This window comes from Plecotus auritus (assembly GCF_963455305.1).
Source record: "Plecotus auritus genome assembly, chromosome: 12".
Lineage (NCBI taxonomy): Eukaryota > Metazoa > Chordata > Mammalia > Chiroptera > Vespertilionidae > Plecotus > Plecotus auritus.
The window spans coordinates 21,781,844-21,797,257 of NC_137778.1; the positions used below are offsets into that span (position 1 = coordinate 21,781,844).

At 39.1% G+C, this 15,414-nt stretch overlaps 1 protein-coding gene across 3 annotated transcripts in view; it reads left to right on the forward strand.

Moving 5' to 3' along the window:
* Positions 1–15,414, forward strand: part of LOC308237035 (torsin-1A-interacting protein 2-like) — a 29,991-nt gene extending 14,577 nt beyond the window's left edge. For all 3 annotated transcript variants that reach the window (XM_080647389.1, XM_080647388.1, XM_080647390.1), the window contains 4 exons: positions 5,003–5,190; positions 7,602–8,210; positions 10,391–10,492; positions 11,161–15,414. In XM_080647389.1, coding sequence (XP_080503515.1) covers positions 5,157–5,190; positions 7,602–8,210; positions 10,391–10,492; positions 11,161–11,918 — 1,503 coding nt within the window. In that variant the 5' untranslated portion in view covers positions 5,003–5,156 and the 3' untranslated portion in view covers positions 11,919–15,414. The remainder of the gene's footprint in view (positions 1–5,002; positions 5,191–7,601; positions 8,211–10,390; positions 10,493–11,160) is intronic.

The following is a 15,414-nucleotide window of genomic DNA, read 5'->3' on the forward strand; positions in this document are numbered from 1 at the left end:
AAAATGGTTGCACCATTGTAGCCCTCCTCACAAACAGTTCTGTATGGTGTCATTATAAGCCATGTGAGTATATGGGCAAAAGAAAGGAATAAAAAATATTTTAATTTTACCTTAAGTAGGATACTTTGCCTTCAGACATGATTACCACATACCAGTTATATGGTTCGCTCAGAAATAACATCATGTGGGAGAGTTCATACATTGAGCAAGGGAGAAAATTTAGAAAGCTTCGTAGCTCTTCAGCTTAGGTCATTTCAGTATGATCATGCTTGGTTTAAAATACTGTAGATCATTCTAGAGTACTCCACTTCAGAGTTATGAACAATGCATTTTAAAGTATAAGTATCTTCCTAAAATTAATTTTCACGACAAATGATCTGGAGAGTTATTCACTGTTTTGGATTATGTGAGCCATATCCATCTCCACTTCTATAATGTGGACAGGTTGATAATACTACGTACACATAATGGTGGCCATTTTAAAAATGACTTTTAAAACTGCCTGTTATTTTATGGCAGACCTAGGAGTGGAAGGTTAATGGAAACATGCCTGGGCAGACGGGGAAGAAAATGTCTCATCAAAAGAAAGCTGTCCTGGTTGTGGATGACTGTTAAGATTTATCTCTAAGTCATAGGAGAAGGAACCCCAGGCAAGCCCAGGCAAAAAAACAAAAAACAAAAACAAAACAAAACAAAACTCTGTGGCATTCAAAGAGTATGTGGCTGTCAGCATGTTAGAGATATCTGTAAAAGTGAGGTGAGTAATACCCCTTCCAGCTCTTCAGGTCCCTCCAGCAGCCCCAAGTTGCCATGGGATCTCAAGAACACAACTTGATAACAGCTTGTTGTAGAGGAAAAATGATGGCCTTGCAGCCAGCTGATCTGGGCTTGTCTTCGAATTCTGACTATTGAATGACCTTGGGCGATTTAACTTCTGTGTCCACTTCATCTGGAAAAGAGAAGGAATAATCATGGTCCATACATCATAAGATTGTTGTGAAGATTACATAAGTTAATACATAAAGTGCTTTGAAGGCTGCCTGGCCCAAAGAACATGCTCAATAAATGTTAGCTGTTGTCGTCGTGTATGTTTTGTTATTTGTCTCCATAGCAGGATTGTAAATTGTTTGAGGAGCATGTTATCTGCTACTTTTCATCTCTAGAGCATAAATGGCATCCTTCATTAAAAGGAGCATTTAAAAATAGAATAATAGATACACACTTATTGGGCCCTGTCATACCTTTGTCATGATGGCATTTATGTCTAAACTACTATCCTGGATTGAAGGATTCTCTTGTGTCCTTCTCAGCTGCTAAACTTCTAGTTTCCCGCTCCTTTTTGAAAGAAACATTTAGCTCTTGGTGTTGCAGGCACCTGTGCTTCCTGATACTTGCCTCTTCCCACTTCCGCAAGTCTCCTCCAAGTCTCTAACCCCTTCCCACCTCCTGCCTGGTCCCCAGGGCCAAACTAGACGTTTTCACAATGGAGTGGAGGTTGGGTGAGGTCCTACTGTTTCCCAGCAGCTTTTCCTTGTTCTGTCTCCTCTCAACTGGTTGTGGCAAAGTGTATGGGAGACTGAATGGTGACTGGACTGTAAGTTCATTGCGTGTGGGCTCAGAGTTACAACCACAGGCCTTTTCTTTCTTTCCCCCACAGAAGCTAATATGTTTTATTACTCATTAAAAAATTATTCATTACATCCAACATGTAGAAAAGTGCAGAAAATAACATTCAGCTGTGTACCCAGATCCCATGAACGTTTGGCCACATTTATCTCTGTTCTTTCTTTTAAAAGATACTTTACAGATACAGTTGCCTCCCGTCCTTGTTCTCAGCCTATTCCTGTCATTCCCTCTGCAGAAGCAAGCACTAAATGGGAGTCGATGTCTATCCTTTCTATTCATGCATTTAATTTTTAATTCTATATCTACTTAAACAATGTACAGAGCAATACAAAGAATTGGGTACTTTCCAATTTTTATTCGTTATAAATTTATACATAAATCTGTACTATGCATCAGCTTGTAGAGTTACCCTTACAACATTTAACTTTGTATGTTGGAGTCAAACTTGCTTGTGTTACTTAAGTCATTCTGTGTACCAGACAGTGAACACCTCCCTGGTGGTCACGGCATTGCCATTGGTACAAGGAGATGAGCACAAAGCGTAGCCACATCTGCGGAGGAAGCAGTGAAGCAAATTTGTGTACCTCTTTTTTTTTTTTTTAAATATATTTTTTATTGATATTTTACAGAGAGGAAGGGAGAGGGACAGAGAGCTAGAAACATCGATGAGAGAGAAACATCGATCAGCTGCCTCCTGCACACCCCCCACTGGGGATGTGCCCGCAACCAAGGTACATGCCCTTGACCGGAATCGAACCCGGGACCCTTCAGTCCGCAGGCCGACGCTCTATGCACTGAGCCAAACCGGTTTCGGCAAATTTGTGTACCTCTTTAGAGAAGTCCCAGGATATCGAAATTAAGGAAAGGCGTTCCTCAACCTGCCATCTGGTGTGTTCTCCATAAATGGAGAATAAAACCTTAGGGTCACAGGGGAGTGGAGATAACTGCCAGCCATGAGCCTAATTTTTACTTAACGTGGAAAAATAAATCACCTCCTCCACAGATGGGACACCGAAAACCAACATTTCGTGATTGAACTTGAAAGAATCTCACTAAATATAAATGTTTGTATGCCATATAGGTACATGGGGTCTCCCTCAGTTTGTTTTTGGGAAAGACCCTTTTAAAGGTATCTTTTTTGGACTTTTTCCCTACAGCTGCAGAACGTCTCCAACATCCCCATTTCCATCAGAACGAGGCTCTGCCTCACTTCCATTCTGCAGTCCAGGGGTTCCTAATGTGCACTCGTCCTAGTATATGGATTGGACACATTCAAAAGATTGACCTGCTTCTGGAATGGTGGCCTCCAGATCTCCCCGATACCCCAGCATGTGACTTCTTGCGAGGCTGTGTCAGGAAGCTCCATGTTTGTGCCACTTCTGACTTGCAGCCTTGAGGGAACACCACTTCAGCCATGAACATGGATGAGGATATATTAGAAAGGGTCCGGATGCAGTGGGCTTCAGGAATGGGGTGTGCCTTGAGACAAGAAAGGTGCATATTGAGCATTTGTGAGATTATAGAAATACCTGTGACGGTTCCTTGGCAGGTTGTTTATTGGCTGTAACCTAGTAATACATTTTGTTTCCAAGTGATACATTTTGAAAGCATTATGTTAAAACTTTTATTGAAGATATTCTACGTGCAACAAAATGCACAGATTTTAAATTTGATGACAATTGATTGTAACCACCACCTCAATAAAGACATGAAGTACTTCCTGGACCCCAAAATGTCTTCTCATGCCCTTTTCCAGTGAGTACTTCTTCCCCCAGGAGCCACTGACCTGTTTTTTTTGTTTGTTTTTTAAAAAATATATTTTATTGATTTTTTTACAGAGAGGAAAGGAGAAGTATAGAGAGTTAGAAACATCGATGAGAGAGAAACATCGAGAAACATCGATTCAGCTGCCTCTTGCACACTCCCTTCTGGGGATGTGCCTGCAACCAAGGTACATGCCCTTGACCGGAATCGAACCTGGGACCCTTCAGTCCGCAGGCCGACGCTCTATCCACTGAGCCAAACTGGTTAGGGCCACTGACCTGTTTTTTATCCCCACAGTTCATACAACAGCACCAGCAGAAAGGAGTCCTGTCCCTAATTCCTCCCTTCCCTTCCAGTTTATAAGTAGCACCACTCTTCATATTAATTTCAATTAAAATGTAGATTGAAAATTATACACCAGGCACTGTGCTAGGCATTTGGGGGTAAAATTAAATATTACAAAATTATGCTGTAAGAAAGATACAAGCTGAGGCCGGTTTGGCTCAGTGGATAGAGCGTTGGCCTGTGGACTGAGGGGTCCCGGGTTTGATTCCGGTCAAGGGCATGTACCTTGGTTGCGGGCACATCTCCAGTGGGAGGTGTGCAGGAAGCAGCTGATCAATGTTTCTAACTCTCTATCCCTCTCCCTTCCTCTCTGTAAAAAAAAAAAAAAAAAAAGAAAGATACAAAGAAGATTAGTTAACTAGCCTCTCAAAACACTTTACAAGGCTCTTTCACATACATTTTTTATTGCGTTAAAGTTGGTATATAACATTACATAAGTTCCAGGTTACAACATTATAATTTGACATCTGTATATACAGCAAAGTAATCACCACCAAAAGTCTCCTTACCATCCTTCACCATACAGTTAACCCCATCCCCCTCTGGTAACTACCAATCTTCCCTGTATCTATGAGTTTTATTCTTTTATTTGTTTTTTTGTGTGTGTTTTTAGATTCCACATATGAGTGAAATCATATGGTATGTGTCTTTGTCTGACTTACTACACTTAGATCTATCCATGTTGTCACAAATGGCAAGATTTCATCCTCTTTTATGGCTGAGTAGTATTCCATAGTATGTATGTACCACATTTTTATCCATTCATCTGCTGATGGACATTCTCTCCTCCGAATTTCAAGGCAGCTGTCTCAGTTTGCAGGTAGCCCCCGTGCATTGTTACTTGTGAAGAATAAGCTTCTGACAGGCAAACTCAGAAATGTATATGGGACAGAAATTGAAGACAAAGGAAATCTGCAATGAGTAATTCATCAGTGACAATTTCTACACTTAGAATGACTTTTTATTTCAGTTTCATAGATATTCTCTTTAAGATTCTGGTCACTTGGTCTTAACTTTTTCATATCCTTTCAGCCACACTGAAATGTACTGGGCGATTATTCAAAGTTAACCATCTGAAGCTTTTTTCTATTTGTAGTCTAGAATATGGAATGTGATCCTGGAGAAAGGCAGAAAACATTTTTATCTTCACTAGAAAAAGTTTCAGAGAGGAAATATTACTCAAACTGAACAGATTTAATAAGTAAAGCTGAAATTGGCATTTCTCCCAGGTATTACTAAAGAGTCATTTAAAAAAATTTTTTTTCAGTTTTATTTTAGTGACTGTACATATGCCTTGTTTCCTGGGTCCACGGGAAGCATGAGTCTGTGGGGACTTGGGACAAGAAGAAAACAAGACGTCTTCACAAGGAAAACCAGACACTAACGAAAAGAACCCCAAGGTCTGAAGAGAGAACACAACCATGGCGGACAGAGGACTTGGGGACCCGCCGGAGGGTAAGGCGGTGTGTGTAGCACTGGGGTTGGTGCTGCAGGAAACCAGGGCTGGGCTGAGGGGAAACATCTGATGACTGAAACCTGCCTGAAGTTCGGAAGTAAAAAGAAGCTAACATCATCGATTAATTTGCTCTGGTTATTCTTATCCTTTCATATGTACTAAATTTTACCAAAATATCAGACCTTAATTATTAGTAAGATGAATGTTTTAGAGACTCCAATCGTTGGAACCTGTAGTATTGGAAAAATGCAATGGCTCTTAAAAAAAAGGTTGTAGACAAATTGCTATTTATTTAAAAAATTAAGATGTTTTTAAAAATTAAGAAAACGGTAAGGTGCTTTATATTTAGAGGGATCTTTTTATTATAGGGAAAGATGAAATTTAAATTCTTCCTACTTATGTATACATAGAGGATATACAAAATAGGCAAACTATGAAGTAGATTTTGCAGAAGAGAAGATGGGCATATTTATTTAAATCTTTTACAAAAGATGTTTTTTAAAAACGTAAAAGTAGAACAGTATAATGAACCCCCATGTACTTAACAGCTAACTTCAACTATTACCTACATAACGCTGAACTTGTGTCCTGCCTTGGAATATTTAAATGTGAAACCAAGACATTACATCGTTTTACTTGTAAAGTTTTTTTCTCTTAAAAATAGATTTTTAAAAACAAAACATAACCAAAATAACATTATCACACCTAAAAAATAAATTGTTTTTCCTTAATATCATCACGTACCCAGTGAGTATTTACATTTACTCAGTTCTCTTAGTAACAGTTGAAGTTTTTTTTCTCTCTTTACAGTGGGGTCACACACTGCATTTGAATGATATACCTTTTGGATTGCTTAATTTTTTAAAATTTTTTTATAGAAAATTTCAAACATATAAAAGTAGAGGAACATATGAAATGAACCCCTTGTAGCCACCGCACAGCTTCATCGGCTGTCAGCATGTGGTTTCATCTGTGCTCCCTCACTTCCCCTTTCCCCCAGGTCATTTAACTGAAGCAAATTGTAGACATATAATTCTAGCTGTAAAGCCTTCAATACTTATCTCTAAGATGAGGACTCTTTTCAAAACATTATTGCAACACCTTTACTCTTGTAAAAGATGAACAAAAATTTCTTAGTATCATCAAATATTTGGCATTCAGACTTTCTAATTATCTCATAAATATTTCTCTAACAACTGATTTCTTTGACACTGGATTAAAACAGTTCACACACTGCATTTGGTTGATCTGTCTCTGAAGTCTCTCTTAATCAATAGGTCACCCCTCCTTTTCTCTTCTTGCCATTTATTTTTATTTCTTTTTAAAAAAATATATTTCTTTATTGATTTCAGAGAGAAAGGGAGAAGGAGAGAGAGATGGAAACATCAATGATGAGAGAGAATCATTGATCGGCTGCCTCCTGCTCGCCCCCCACTGGGGATTGAGCCCTCAACCCAGGCATGTGCCCTTGGCCGGAATCGAACCCGGGACCCTTCAGTCCACAGGCCAACACTCTATCCACCAAGCCAAGCCGGCTAGGGCTATTTTTATTTCTTGCTGGTACTAAAGAAGCAGAGTCTTTTGCCCCTTGGAATGTCCCCCATTCTAGGTTTTACTGATTATATTTCTGAGGCATAATTTTTTAAAAATATATTTTTATTGATTTCAGAGAGGAAGGAAGAGGGAAAGAGAGATAGAAACATCACTGATGAGAGAGAATCACTGATCAACTGCCTCCCACTCGCCCTGCACTGGGGATTGAGCCCACAACTGGGCATATGCCCTTTACCGGAATCGAACCCGGGACCGACACTCTATCCACTGAGCTAAATGGGCTAGGGCATCTGAGGCATAATACATCCCTTCTGTCCCTGTATTTCTTGGAACCTGGTAGTTAGCTTTAGAAACATGATCAGATTCAGTTGTTTTGCAGGAAGACTTCCTAGGTGGTACAGTGTATTTCCTATTGCATTGACTCGGGAAGTTAACGATGTCTGGTTTCCTTCTTTGTGCGATGTTAAGATTGATCAGCTGGTTCAGCAGTTCTCAGCCTGGTCATCCATTATAAAGTTCCTCATTAGCTTTTGGCATAATGGTTTTAGTAACTGCAGTTGACGATTGCCTAGATCCATTATTTCATTAGGGAAGAGGATGCATGTAATACAACCAAAAGTTGGTTCTGTCCTTCAGAATAGTTTTACATTAGTATTATTTGTAAAATTTATTAACACAATAGTACATTTGTTTGTTTTGTCTTACTCTCCGTTAGTGTATGTCAAGAGAAATAATGTTTATGCCTTGTACATAATAAAATCTATATAAATATTACTTATTATTAATCAGGGACCTTGTTAGAATACAAAAAAGGAAAATTTTTTTCAATAAAAATGATAAATTTTTATCTCCACAGACTCTCAAAAGGATTTGGAAAGTGACCCATCAATAAATTCGCAGGCACAGGAGACCACAGTCACAGCAAGTACCACCAAAGAAGCTCAGGTCCTGAGCCCTGCCTCTGGTCTCAACAAGGACCACCAGGAAGTAGAAACAATAGGTTCAGGAAGTGCAGAAACAAGTGATCAATCAGAAAGTCCAGATGAAGCAGGTTATGGGAACTATCCAAAGGATAAAACAGGACTCGAGACCAACCAGAGTTTTCAGGATGGCAAACTAGGGCATCAACTCTCCGCAAAAAGTCTGAGTAAAGAATCCTTGCAACCTGAAAGTCTGGGTGAGGAATCCTTGAATCCTGAAAGTGTGGGTGAGGAATCCTTGCATCCTGAAAGTCTGGGTGAGGAATCCTTGCATCTAGAACCCAGCTGTTGTCCAAGTGAAGAGGTAGGAAGAGCAGATGCACAGTTAGGGAGCAGCTCCGTAGACGTCCCTGAGGAAGCAAGCGACAGACCTGAAGCTTCACAGGAGCCACTTGCCGTAGACCCCCAGGGTGTCGGGGGTCCTGGTCATTCCAGTGCAGGGCCGGAGAGCCAGGGTACACTGAGGAGGCGACTGGTGGAACCAGGTGAGAGAGCCCACTGACTTCTGTCCTGTTCTGTATTGCTTGTCACTGAGCACAGCAGCTCAGGGTCCTTTCCAGAGAACATCTCTTTCCTTGGACCTTGTCCAAGGTCACATACAGAGCTATGACTGAGCTGAGATTAGATGAGGTTTCTTATCTCCTAGACTAGCTCATTCCATTACTGGTACATTAAATAAACTGCATTTTTAAACAATGTTTTCACTTATTTACTGTTTGTATTAATACAGTATGATGGAAAAAAAGGGGGCATGACCTTTTAAGAATTCACCTCTGGCTTTTCTTTATTTCTCATGAGCATGCTTTCACTTACAGTTTTTTTAAATCTTTTATTTTGGGGAAAACTAAATGCTACAAAAATCAAGAGATGGGAAATTGAAAAGCCAACGTCAATGATACAAATACCCTTAAAATGCAGTCGTTTCAGTTTTATAGGACTTTGAGCAAATCAGTTAATTTCTCTATATCTGATTCCCCCCATTTGTATATTAAGGAGAACAAGTATCATATCTTAAGAAGATGTGCTTACAATTTGCTAAGTCTTTCCTGGAACTCAAGGGCCGTGGATTCTGGTTGTGGCCCTCCCACTGGGTGACCTTGGGCAAGTCTCTTAACATCCTGGTACTTCAGTTTCCTGTTTGTAGGATGAGGAAGTTGGACAAGAAGATCTCCAGCTGGCCTCGTCCAGCTCTCACCGTCTGTGACTGTATGTGTGGATTTGTATTTTATAAGCACTCTGAATAGCTCAGTCTGAATGGCTGTTTGTCAGTGGAAAGGAATATAAAAGACAAGACATTCTGTTCGTCAGAGACTTGACTAAAGGCTAGAAATTCATGTTTCCCTCTCTATCAATTACTGATCTCAAATACTGTATGTTTCATTCATTCACTAATCATTAGAAGAGTCTGTAACTTCAGTGAAGGCAAGGACTGCATCTCTCTCATTAATTGTGTTTCTCTGGCACCTGGCACAGAGAAGCAACTGAGGAATATTTGTTAACGGAAGAAATGAATGAGGATTGTATGGACCATTATCTGCCATCAGAATTTCACCAGTATGCAGAAATATTCTTTTAAAATGTAGTTTATTGTGAGAAGCAACTTAATATAATGGAATGAGCTAATCTAGGAGATGAGAAACCTTGTTCTAAGCTCAGTCACGTCCCATTATGTGACTTTGGGCAAAGCCCTTAACATCTTTGGATCTTTTGCCATAATAGGTAAGGGTCGGGGCTGGAGTAGGCGATCGTTAAAGATCCTTTGGTCCTTAAATTCTGTGATATGATATTTAAAACGTCTTTTTTTTTGGGGGGGGGGGGTGTGATATGACTACATGAACTGTCTTTTGCAGGTGAAGGTGATTCTACTATTTTATGTTAATACAGTATGACACTTGTTGTTTTTCCAGTAAGGGTTGTGGGCAATACTCAACTTTCACTGTGGGATGAAGTACCTGGCTGGAGCCCAGCACACATCCACACTCTAGCGTGACTTAGCTTACAGTGCTGCAAAATACTGCCCTCTGTTTACCCACACATTTTAAGATTGGCGTCTCACCCCACAACTACATTTTTATATAGTCGATTAATATTCTTAACCTTGTATTCCCTGCTTTTTAAACATACCTCCTTCACTAAGAGTTTCAGGCTTGCTTTTGTAAGCTGTTTTGCAACTACAGTAACCTCTCCCGACTCCAAACTTAGAGCCTCTGTTGTTTGTATACTTGGGGGCCCTGAGGAGCCATGTGAGACTCGAACGCTGGAATTCCAACATCACTGTCCTGAGATGTTGAGCCTTGTGTACAGCTGACATTACTTAAATCACTTGTTAATTTTGTATGTTGTTGGTTGAATCACATAGATAGGTTTGCCTGCAATATTAGGATACTTGCTGCTTTGTCGTTGATGTAAGGGCCAGTGAGGAATTGTGAATGTAGCAACAGTACCCTTCAATGAATTTCATGGCACTACATTTCATTCTGCTAAGTAGAATAAAAATAATAGTGAACCTTAAGGAAAAGACAGGAAAAAAGCCTTATATAATGGAAAATTTTACAAAGTATAGAAATCCGCTCAGTCCAATAATTCTTTGGTTTGGTTAGAGGTGTAAAGGTATACACACTCTCATTACTGTACTGCCTAGAAATAATGTTCTTTTTTCCCCCAGAAGCTGAAAGTCATCAACAGGAAATACAAACATTAGAAGAAAATAAAGAGGATGCACAGGACGCCATAAGAAAGAGCAATAAAAAGGATTTTTGGAGCTATGGTGAGAACAAAGCTGGTACAGTGTCGATTCACATTCAGAAATCCTCAGAGAGAAAACATAGAAAATGTGCAGATTTAAACAGTTTGATCATGTGTTTAAAAATGTTTGATAGTAGGTAATGGGAAAATAGAGCAGTAGAGTTTTAGGGTTTCTCCTTTAGGGGTGCTTGCTGGCTGCTAGTTTGCCACTCTTAACAAAATGGGAATTCCCACAGGAGGAAAGACATTTCATAAACAAGAAACTTCAACTGCCTTTTCAGTTAGAGAATATTAACCTCGCAAGGGGCATTTTTACATTTTGACCCTTAAAAATAAAAGGCATGTTACAGGTGATAAGTATTTTGAGAAGGTAGAATATCCTGATAGTTCATTTCTACATCATATCTTTATATTATATTGTAGCAACATATTATAGCAACAAATACAGAAACTTAGCTTTTACCTTCTAACAAAGATATTGCATCTTCAAATAATTAAGTCTAAGAAATCAGAAAAAAAAAAGTGTATCTGGGAGATTTTAAAAGTAGAAAGTTTAAAGGATTTTGGCAAAAGAAACTCACTACAACCCATAAAAATCGAACAGTATCTCTACCTCATTTCAGTTTACCAGGGGTTTTGTTTCTGACACGTTCTCTCATTTCGTTGTTTATCTTTTTCATTGTCTGACAGGCCCCATCATTCTTTGCTTCCTGGTGACTCTTGTTTTGCTAAGCTCTGCTCAAAGCTACTATTCCTCTCCAGCACAGCAAGTGCCCAGAAACCCAGCGCTGGAAGCCTTCCTGGCTCAGTTCAGCCAGCTGAAGGACACATTTCCGGGCCAGAGCGCTTTCCTGTGGCAGAGAGGACGCAAGTTTCTCCAGAAGCACCTCAATGCTTCACACCCCACCGAGCCGGCCACCATCATATTCACAGCCGCTCGAGAGGGAAGAGAGACCCTGCGGTGCCTCAGCCACCGCGTGGCGGATGCCTACACCTCTTCCCAGAAAGTCTCTGCCATTCAGATCGACGGGGCTGGGAGAGCCTTGCAGGACAGTGACACAGTCAAGCTGTTGGTGGACATGGAACTGAGCTCCGGATTCGAGGATGGCAAGAAGGCGGCCGTGGTGCACCGCTTCGAGTCCCTCCCTGCAGGCTCCACCTTGATCTTCTACAAGTACTGCGACCACGAGAACGCGGCCTTCAAGGACGTGGCCCTCGTCCTGACCGTCCTGCTAGAGGAGGACACCTTAGCCGCAAGTGTGGGCCCCAGGGAAACGGAAGAGAAAGTGAGAGATTTACTCTGGGCCCGGTTTACCAACGCGAACACTCCCAGCTCCTTCAACCACATGGACTCGGACAAGCTGAGCGGGCTGTGGAGCCGCATTTCTCACCTGGTGCTGCCCGTCCAGCCCGTGAGGGCCATCGAGGAGCAGGGGTGCCGGCTCTGAGCCTCACGGGCAGCTGGCTGTGGGAGTTAGGGGTTTATTAAAGGCAGTTTAAAGGCCTTCCCTGTCTGTGGAAGGAATGTGAGGAAATCGCCTGAAAAGTACAAGTGAGCTTATTTTAGAAAAAAATCTTTTATTTTTTACTTTTGGTAAAATTTTTCTAATCTAAGCTTGACAAAGCTAAAAGCTGACCTGACTTTTTTTCTTTGCTTTTCAAACAAATCAGGTTTCAAATAGATAACAGGTATGGTATATATAACGGGATTTTTTAAAATCTAAAAATATAGCAGAAGAATTGCACAGGAAAATAATTTTCTCAGAGTAACTACAGAGTGATTTTTGTTTTCTTGAGACTCTAAAACCCCTTTAGGATAGTGTTTGGACTAAAGCAATTATAGTTATGAAGCAAGGATAATTTAAACAAATTTATATCATGTTAAAGATTTTAAAAACTTACTTTAATAGCTTTATTGTGGAATTACATTTTATAGTAATTTGCACTGCTGAATAGTATGAAAAAAGGAAATTTGTATTCAAATATCTAACTACTATATGTAAGGCACTGTGGTTTTTTTTCTTTTCATGAGCTGAAGTAAAAGCAGTTATACTCAAGAAATGTTCTTAAAAATTGCAAACAATGGGGAATTGTTTATAATCATTGGGAATGAAGAAATTCTAATTGGCTGTATCTTTACTTAAGCTTTTAAAAATTAGAGCAATGATTTTATGCTGTGTCTGCTGCCCCTCCCCCCCGCCTGCCCCAGGATTACAGCAGTTCTGTTTTGACTTTTTTATTGGGATTCTTCATAAGATTTAATTGGAACAGAGAGTTCCACTGATAATGGAGTTTGAAAACCACAATTAAGTAAGGAAACATCTTAGAAGATAGTAAATGCATAGAAAAAAATGAATGTATTAAAATTCCTGAGTACGAAGAGGACAAAATATAGGTTTCTTGTATAGACATGCTTTTTATGAAAGTTAAAGACCTATCAATGAACAGCAGACTGTTTAAAGTAACATTTACTAGCATATTTCTGATGCTTTTGTTAATTTCTGTTAATCATCATTTCTGTCTCCCCTGAATAGAATTTTACAATTGTCTACAGTATGTGTGTCCTTTAAGAAGAGAAGATTTTAAATGAATAGAATTTATATAGGTACATTAGCATAACTTGACCATACTGCTTACTTGTTAAGCAGTGATAGAACGTTTTATAATGCACCTCATTTCTTTATCTGCTAGTTAGAAGTGCCATTAGGTTAACAGTTAGAGAAATGCAAGAGGTGTGTATGTAGTGAGAGGAAGAAAACATGGTGGATAGTTTCTAAGAGGTTCTAATGGTCAATATTAATTCTCGGGCCATGTTCTGTGATTGTAGAAAGATTGAGACAGTATTTATGGAGACGGGAGTTTTTTGTTTTGCATTTCAGCTCTGAAAGCAGAACTCTAGTAAATGACTTTGACCTAAGGAATGGTGTCCCATGACACAGCCGTCCTATCCCAGGTTCCTGGGGCATTTCAGCTACTGGAATGTTTCAACCAGGTTTTGGCCTCTCTGTTGCTATGAGAGCAGAGAAGTCATGGGGTTAAAGTATGGAAGGAGTGTGAAAACAGTAGGAAGATATAGGTATGTTTCTTAATACCTAAAAGTCAACCATAAAGACATGGGGGAGAAACTATTTGAAAATACCTGTCTCAGGAAACATGGATAAATCTATTCTAACCAAGGCCTACCTGTGCTCAGTTGAGGTAGACGCATACCTAAAGGAACTATTTTCATTTGGGACTTTATGAGGGAATCTTCCAACAGAGTTGAGGCACGCCCTGCCTGAATAAAATGTTAAAGCAAAGTGAATATAGTATCAATCCAATATCCACTCAGAGGAAAGTGAAGAGGGGTCTATATGCCATATTCACATTTTTTTCTGTATTTCTGGAGCTCAGATGCTAGCATTACAACCCATAAACCAATGGTGCCTTGTAGAACTGTGACGCTGGCCAGCTGACCTGGGCTCCCTCAGGTCTATGAAGAACCAGTGTGAAGTGTGCATGTCTAATACATCAGTGACTCACATCACAGTTGAAACAAGATTCTTTTTTCTGCACTCAGTTGAATATGGTTTTTCATCATTTCCTTCAGATATAATTTAGAAAAGAAAATTTCAAAGTCACAACTTCTTTTTGCTGTTTAGCCTTTGTTAAAAAACAAAACAAAACACTCTTCCTTCCACATATAAGTGCAATCAACTGAAACTTGTCAGTTTTCTGTCTATTACTTCAGAAATCATTTTAAAAAGAAGCAGTATATTAACTCTGGGTCTTTGAAAAGAATGATTATTTTTAAAGCATAAAACTTTATATTTTTAAATGAACAAATAAAATTTATTATCTAATAGACGCTTAGGTTAATTTCTACTCGATTGTTTCTATTTTTTTACATTTTTCAAGTTTCCAAATTTTCTTTTGTGTCTAGTAGTTCATCTGTCATTACTATAATAGATATTTTGCTTATTTGACTTAGAACAATGACTTGTGGGCCCATGACACCGTACATAATACCCAAACATCACCATTTAATTACCATCACAGAACAAATCTCATTACATTGTATTTGAACAGAAATCACTTTTTTTTGTCTTTTTTTAATTTTTATTTATTTATTTTTTTAATTGTTTGAAATCACTTTTTGATTGACACCAGAATTCTAGGAGCAACTGGTGGACTTTAGTTTTTCCCCCCTGTGGGATAGTTTGTAAGGGTTGGCAGAGAAATTCCGGGCGGCGGGTGGGGGGATCACTAAAGGTAGTAATGACATTGTTTCTGTTTTTTTAAATCAATAAAATAATTTAACTGTGTTTCATTTGAAAGCCTCTAAGCTTTTGGTGGTAAGGCTCAGATGCCCGTGGCCCACCATCCCCCAGCTAAGGGCCCCACTGAACAGTGCTAGCTGCTGAGGTGGCTTTGACCCTTTCAGTTTTTAACTGTTTGATTTATATTTTTATCTGTTAAAGACAGGCAGTACAATGAGCACGGACATTAAGAAATAACCAACAAATACAGCATGTGAAAGTGATAATTCAGCAACGTGAATTTCACCAGGACCGAATTGGCATATCTCTGACCAAAATTTTTATGCAGCATATACAGGTGTTGAGCACTTCAAGAACTAATGTTAACATGGAAATCTAATAATTATTCCTGATTAGGGTTATCATTTGATGGGAATAAAGCTTATATCCATGCAGCTTATTTCAAATAGCAATATGAAAACTATCACTTGAAAATAAAACTATAAAAATAAAACAGTACATCTTTGTAAAGTGCTCTCAATATATCATTTTATAAAAGCAGTTTTTAATCTGTTTTTCAAGTTGAATATGTAAACATCAGTATTCATTTTCATATTTGGTTTACGAATCTGAGTATTCATTTAGAAATTTGTTGAAAAGTCATAATGTGTTTTTTTTTTCATAATTAAAGTATCTTGAACACTGC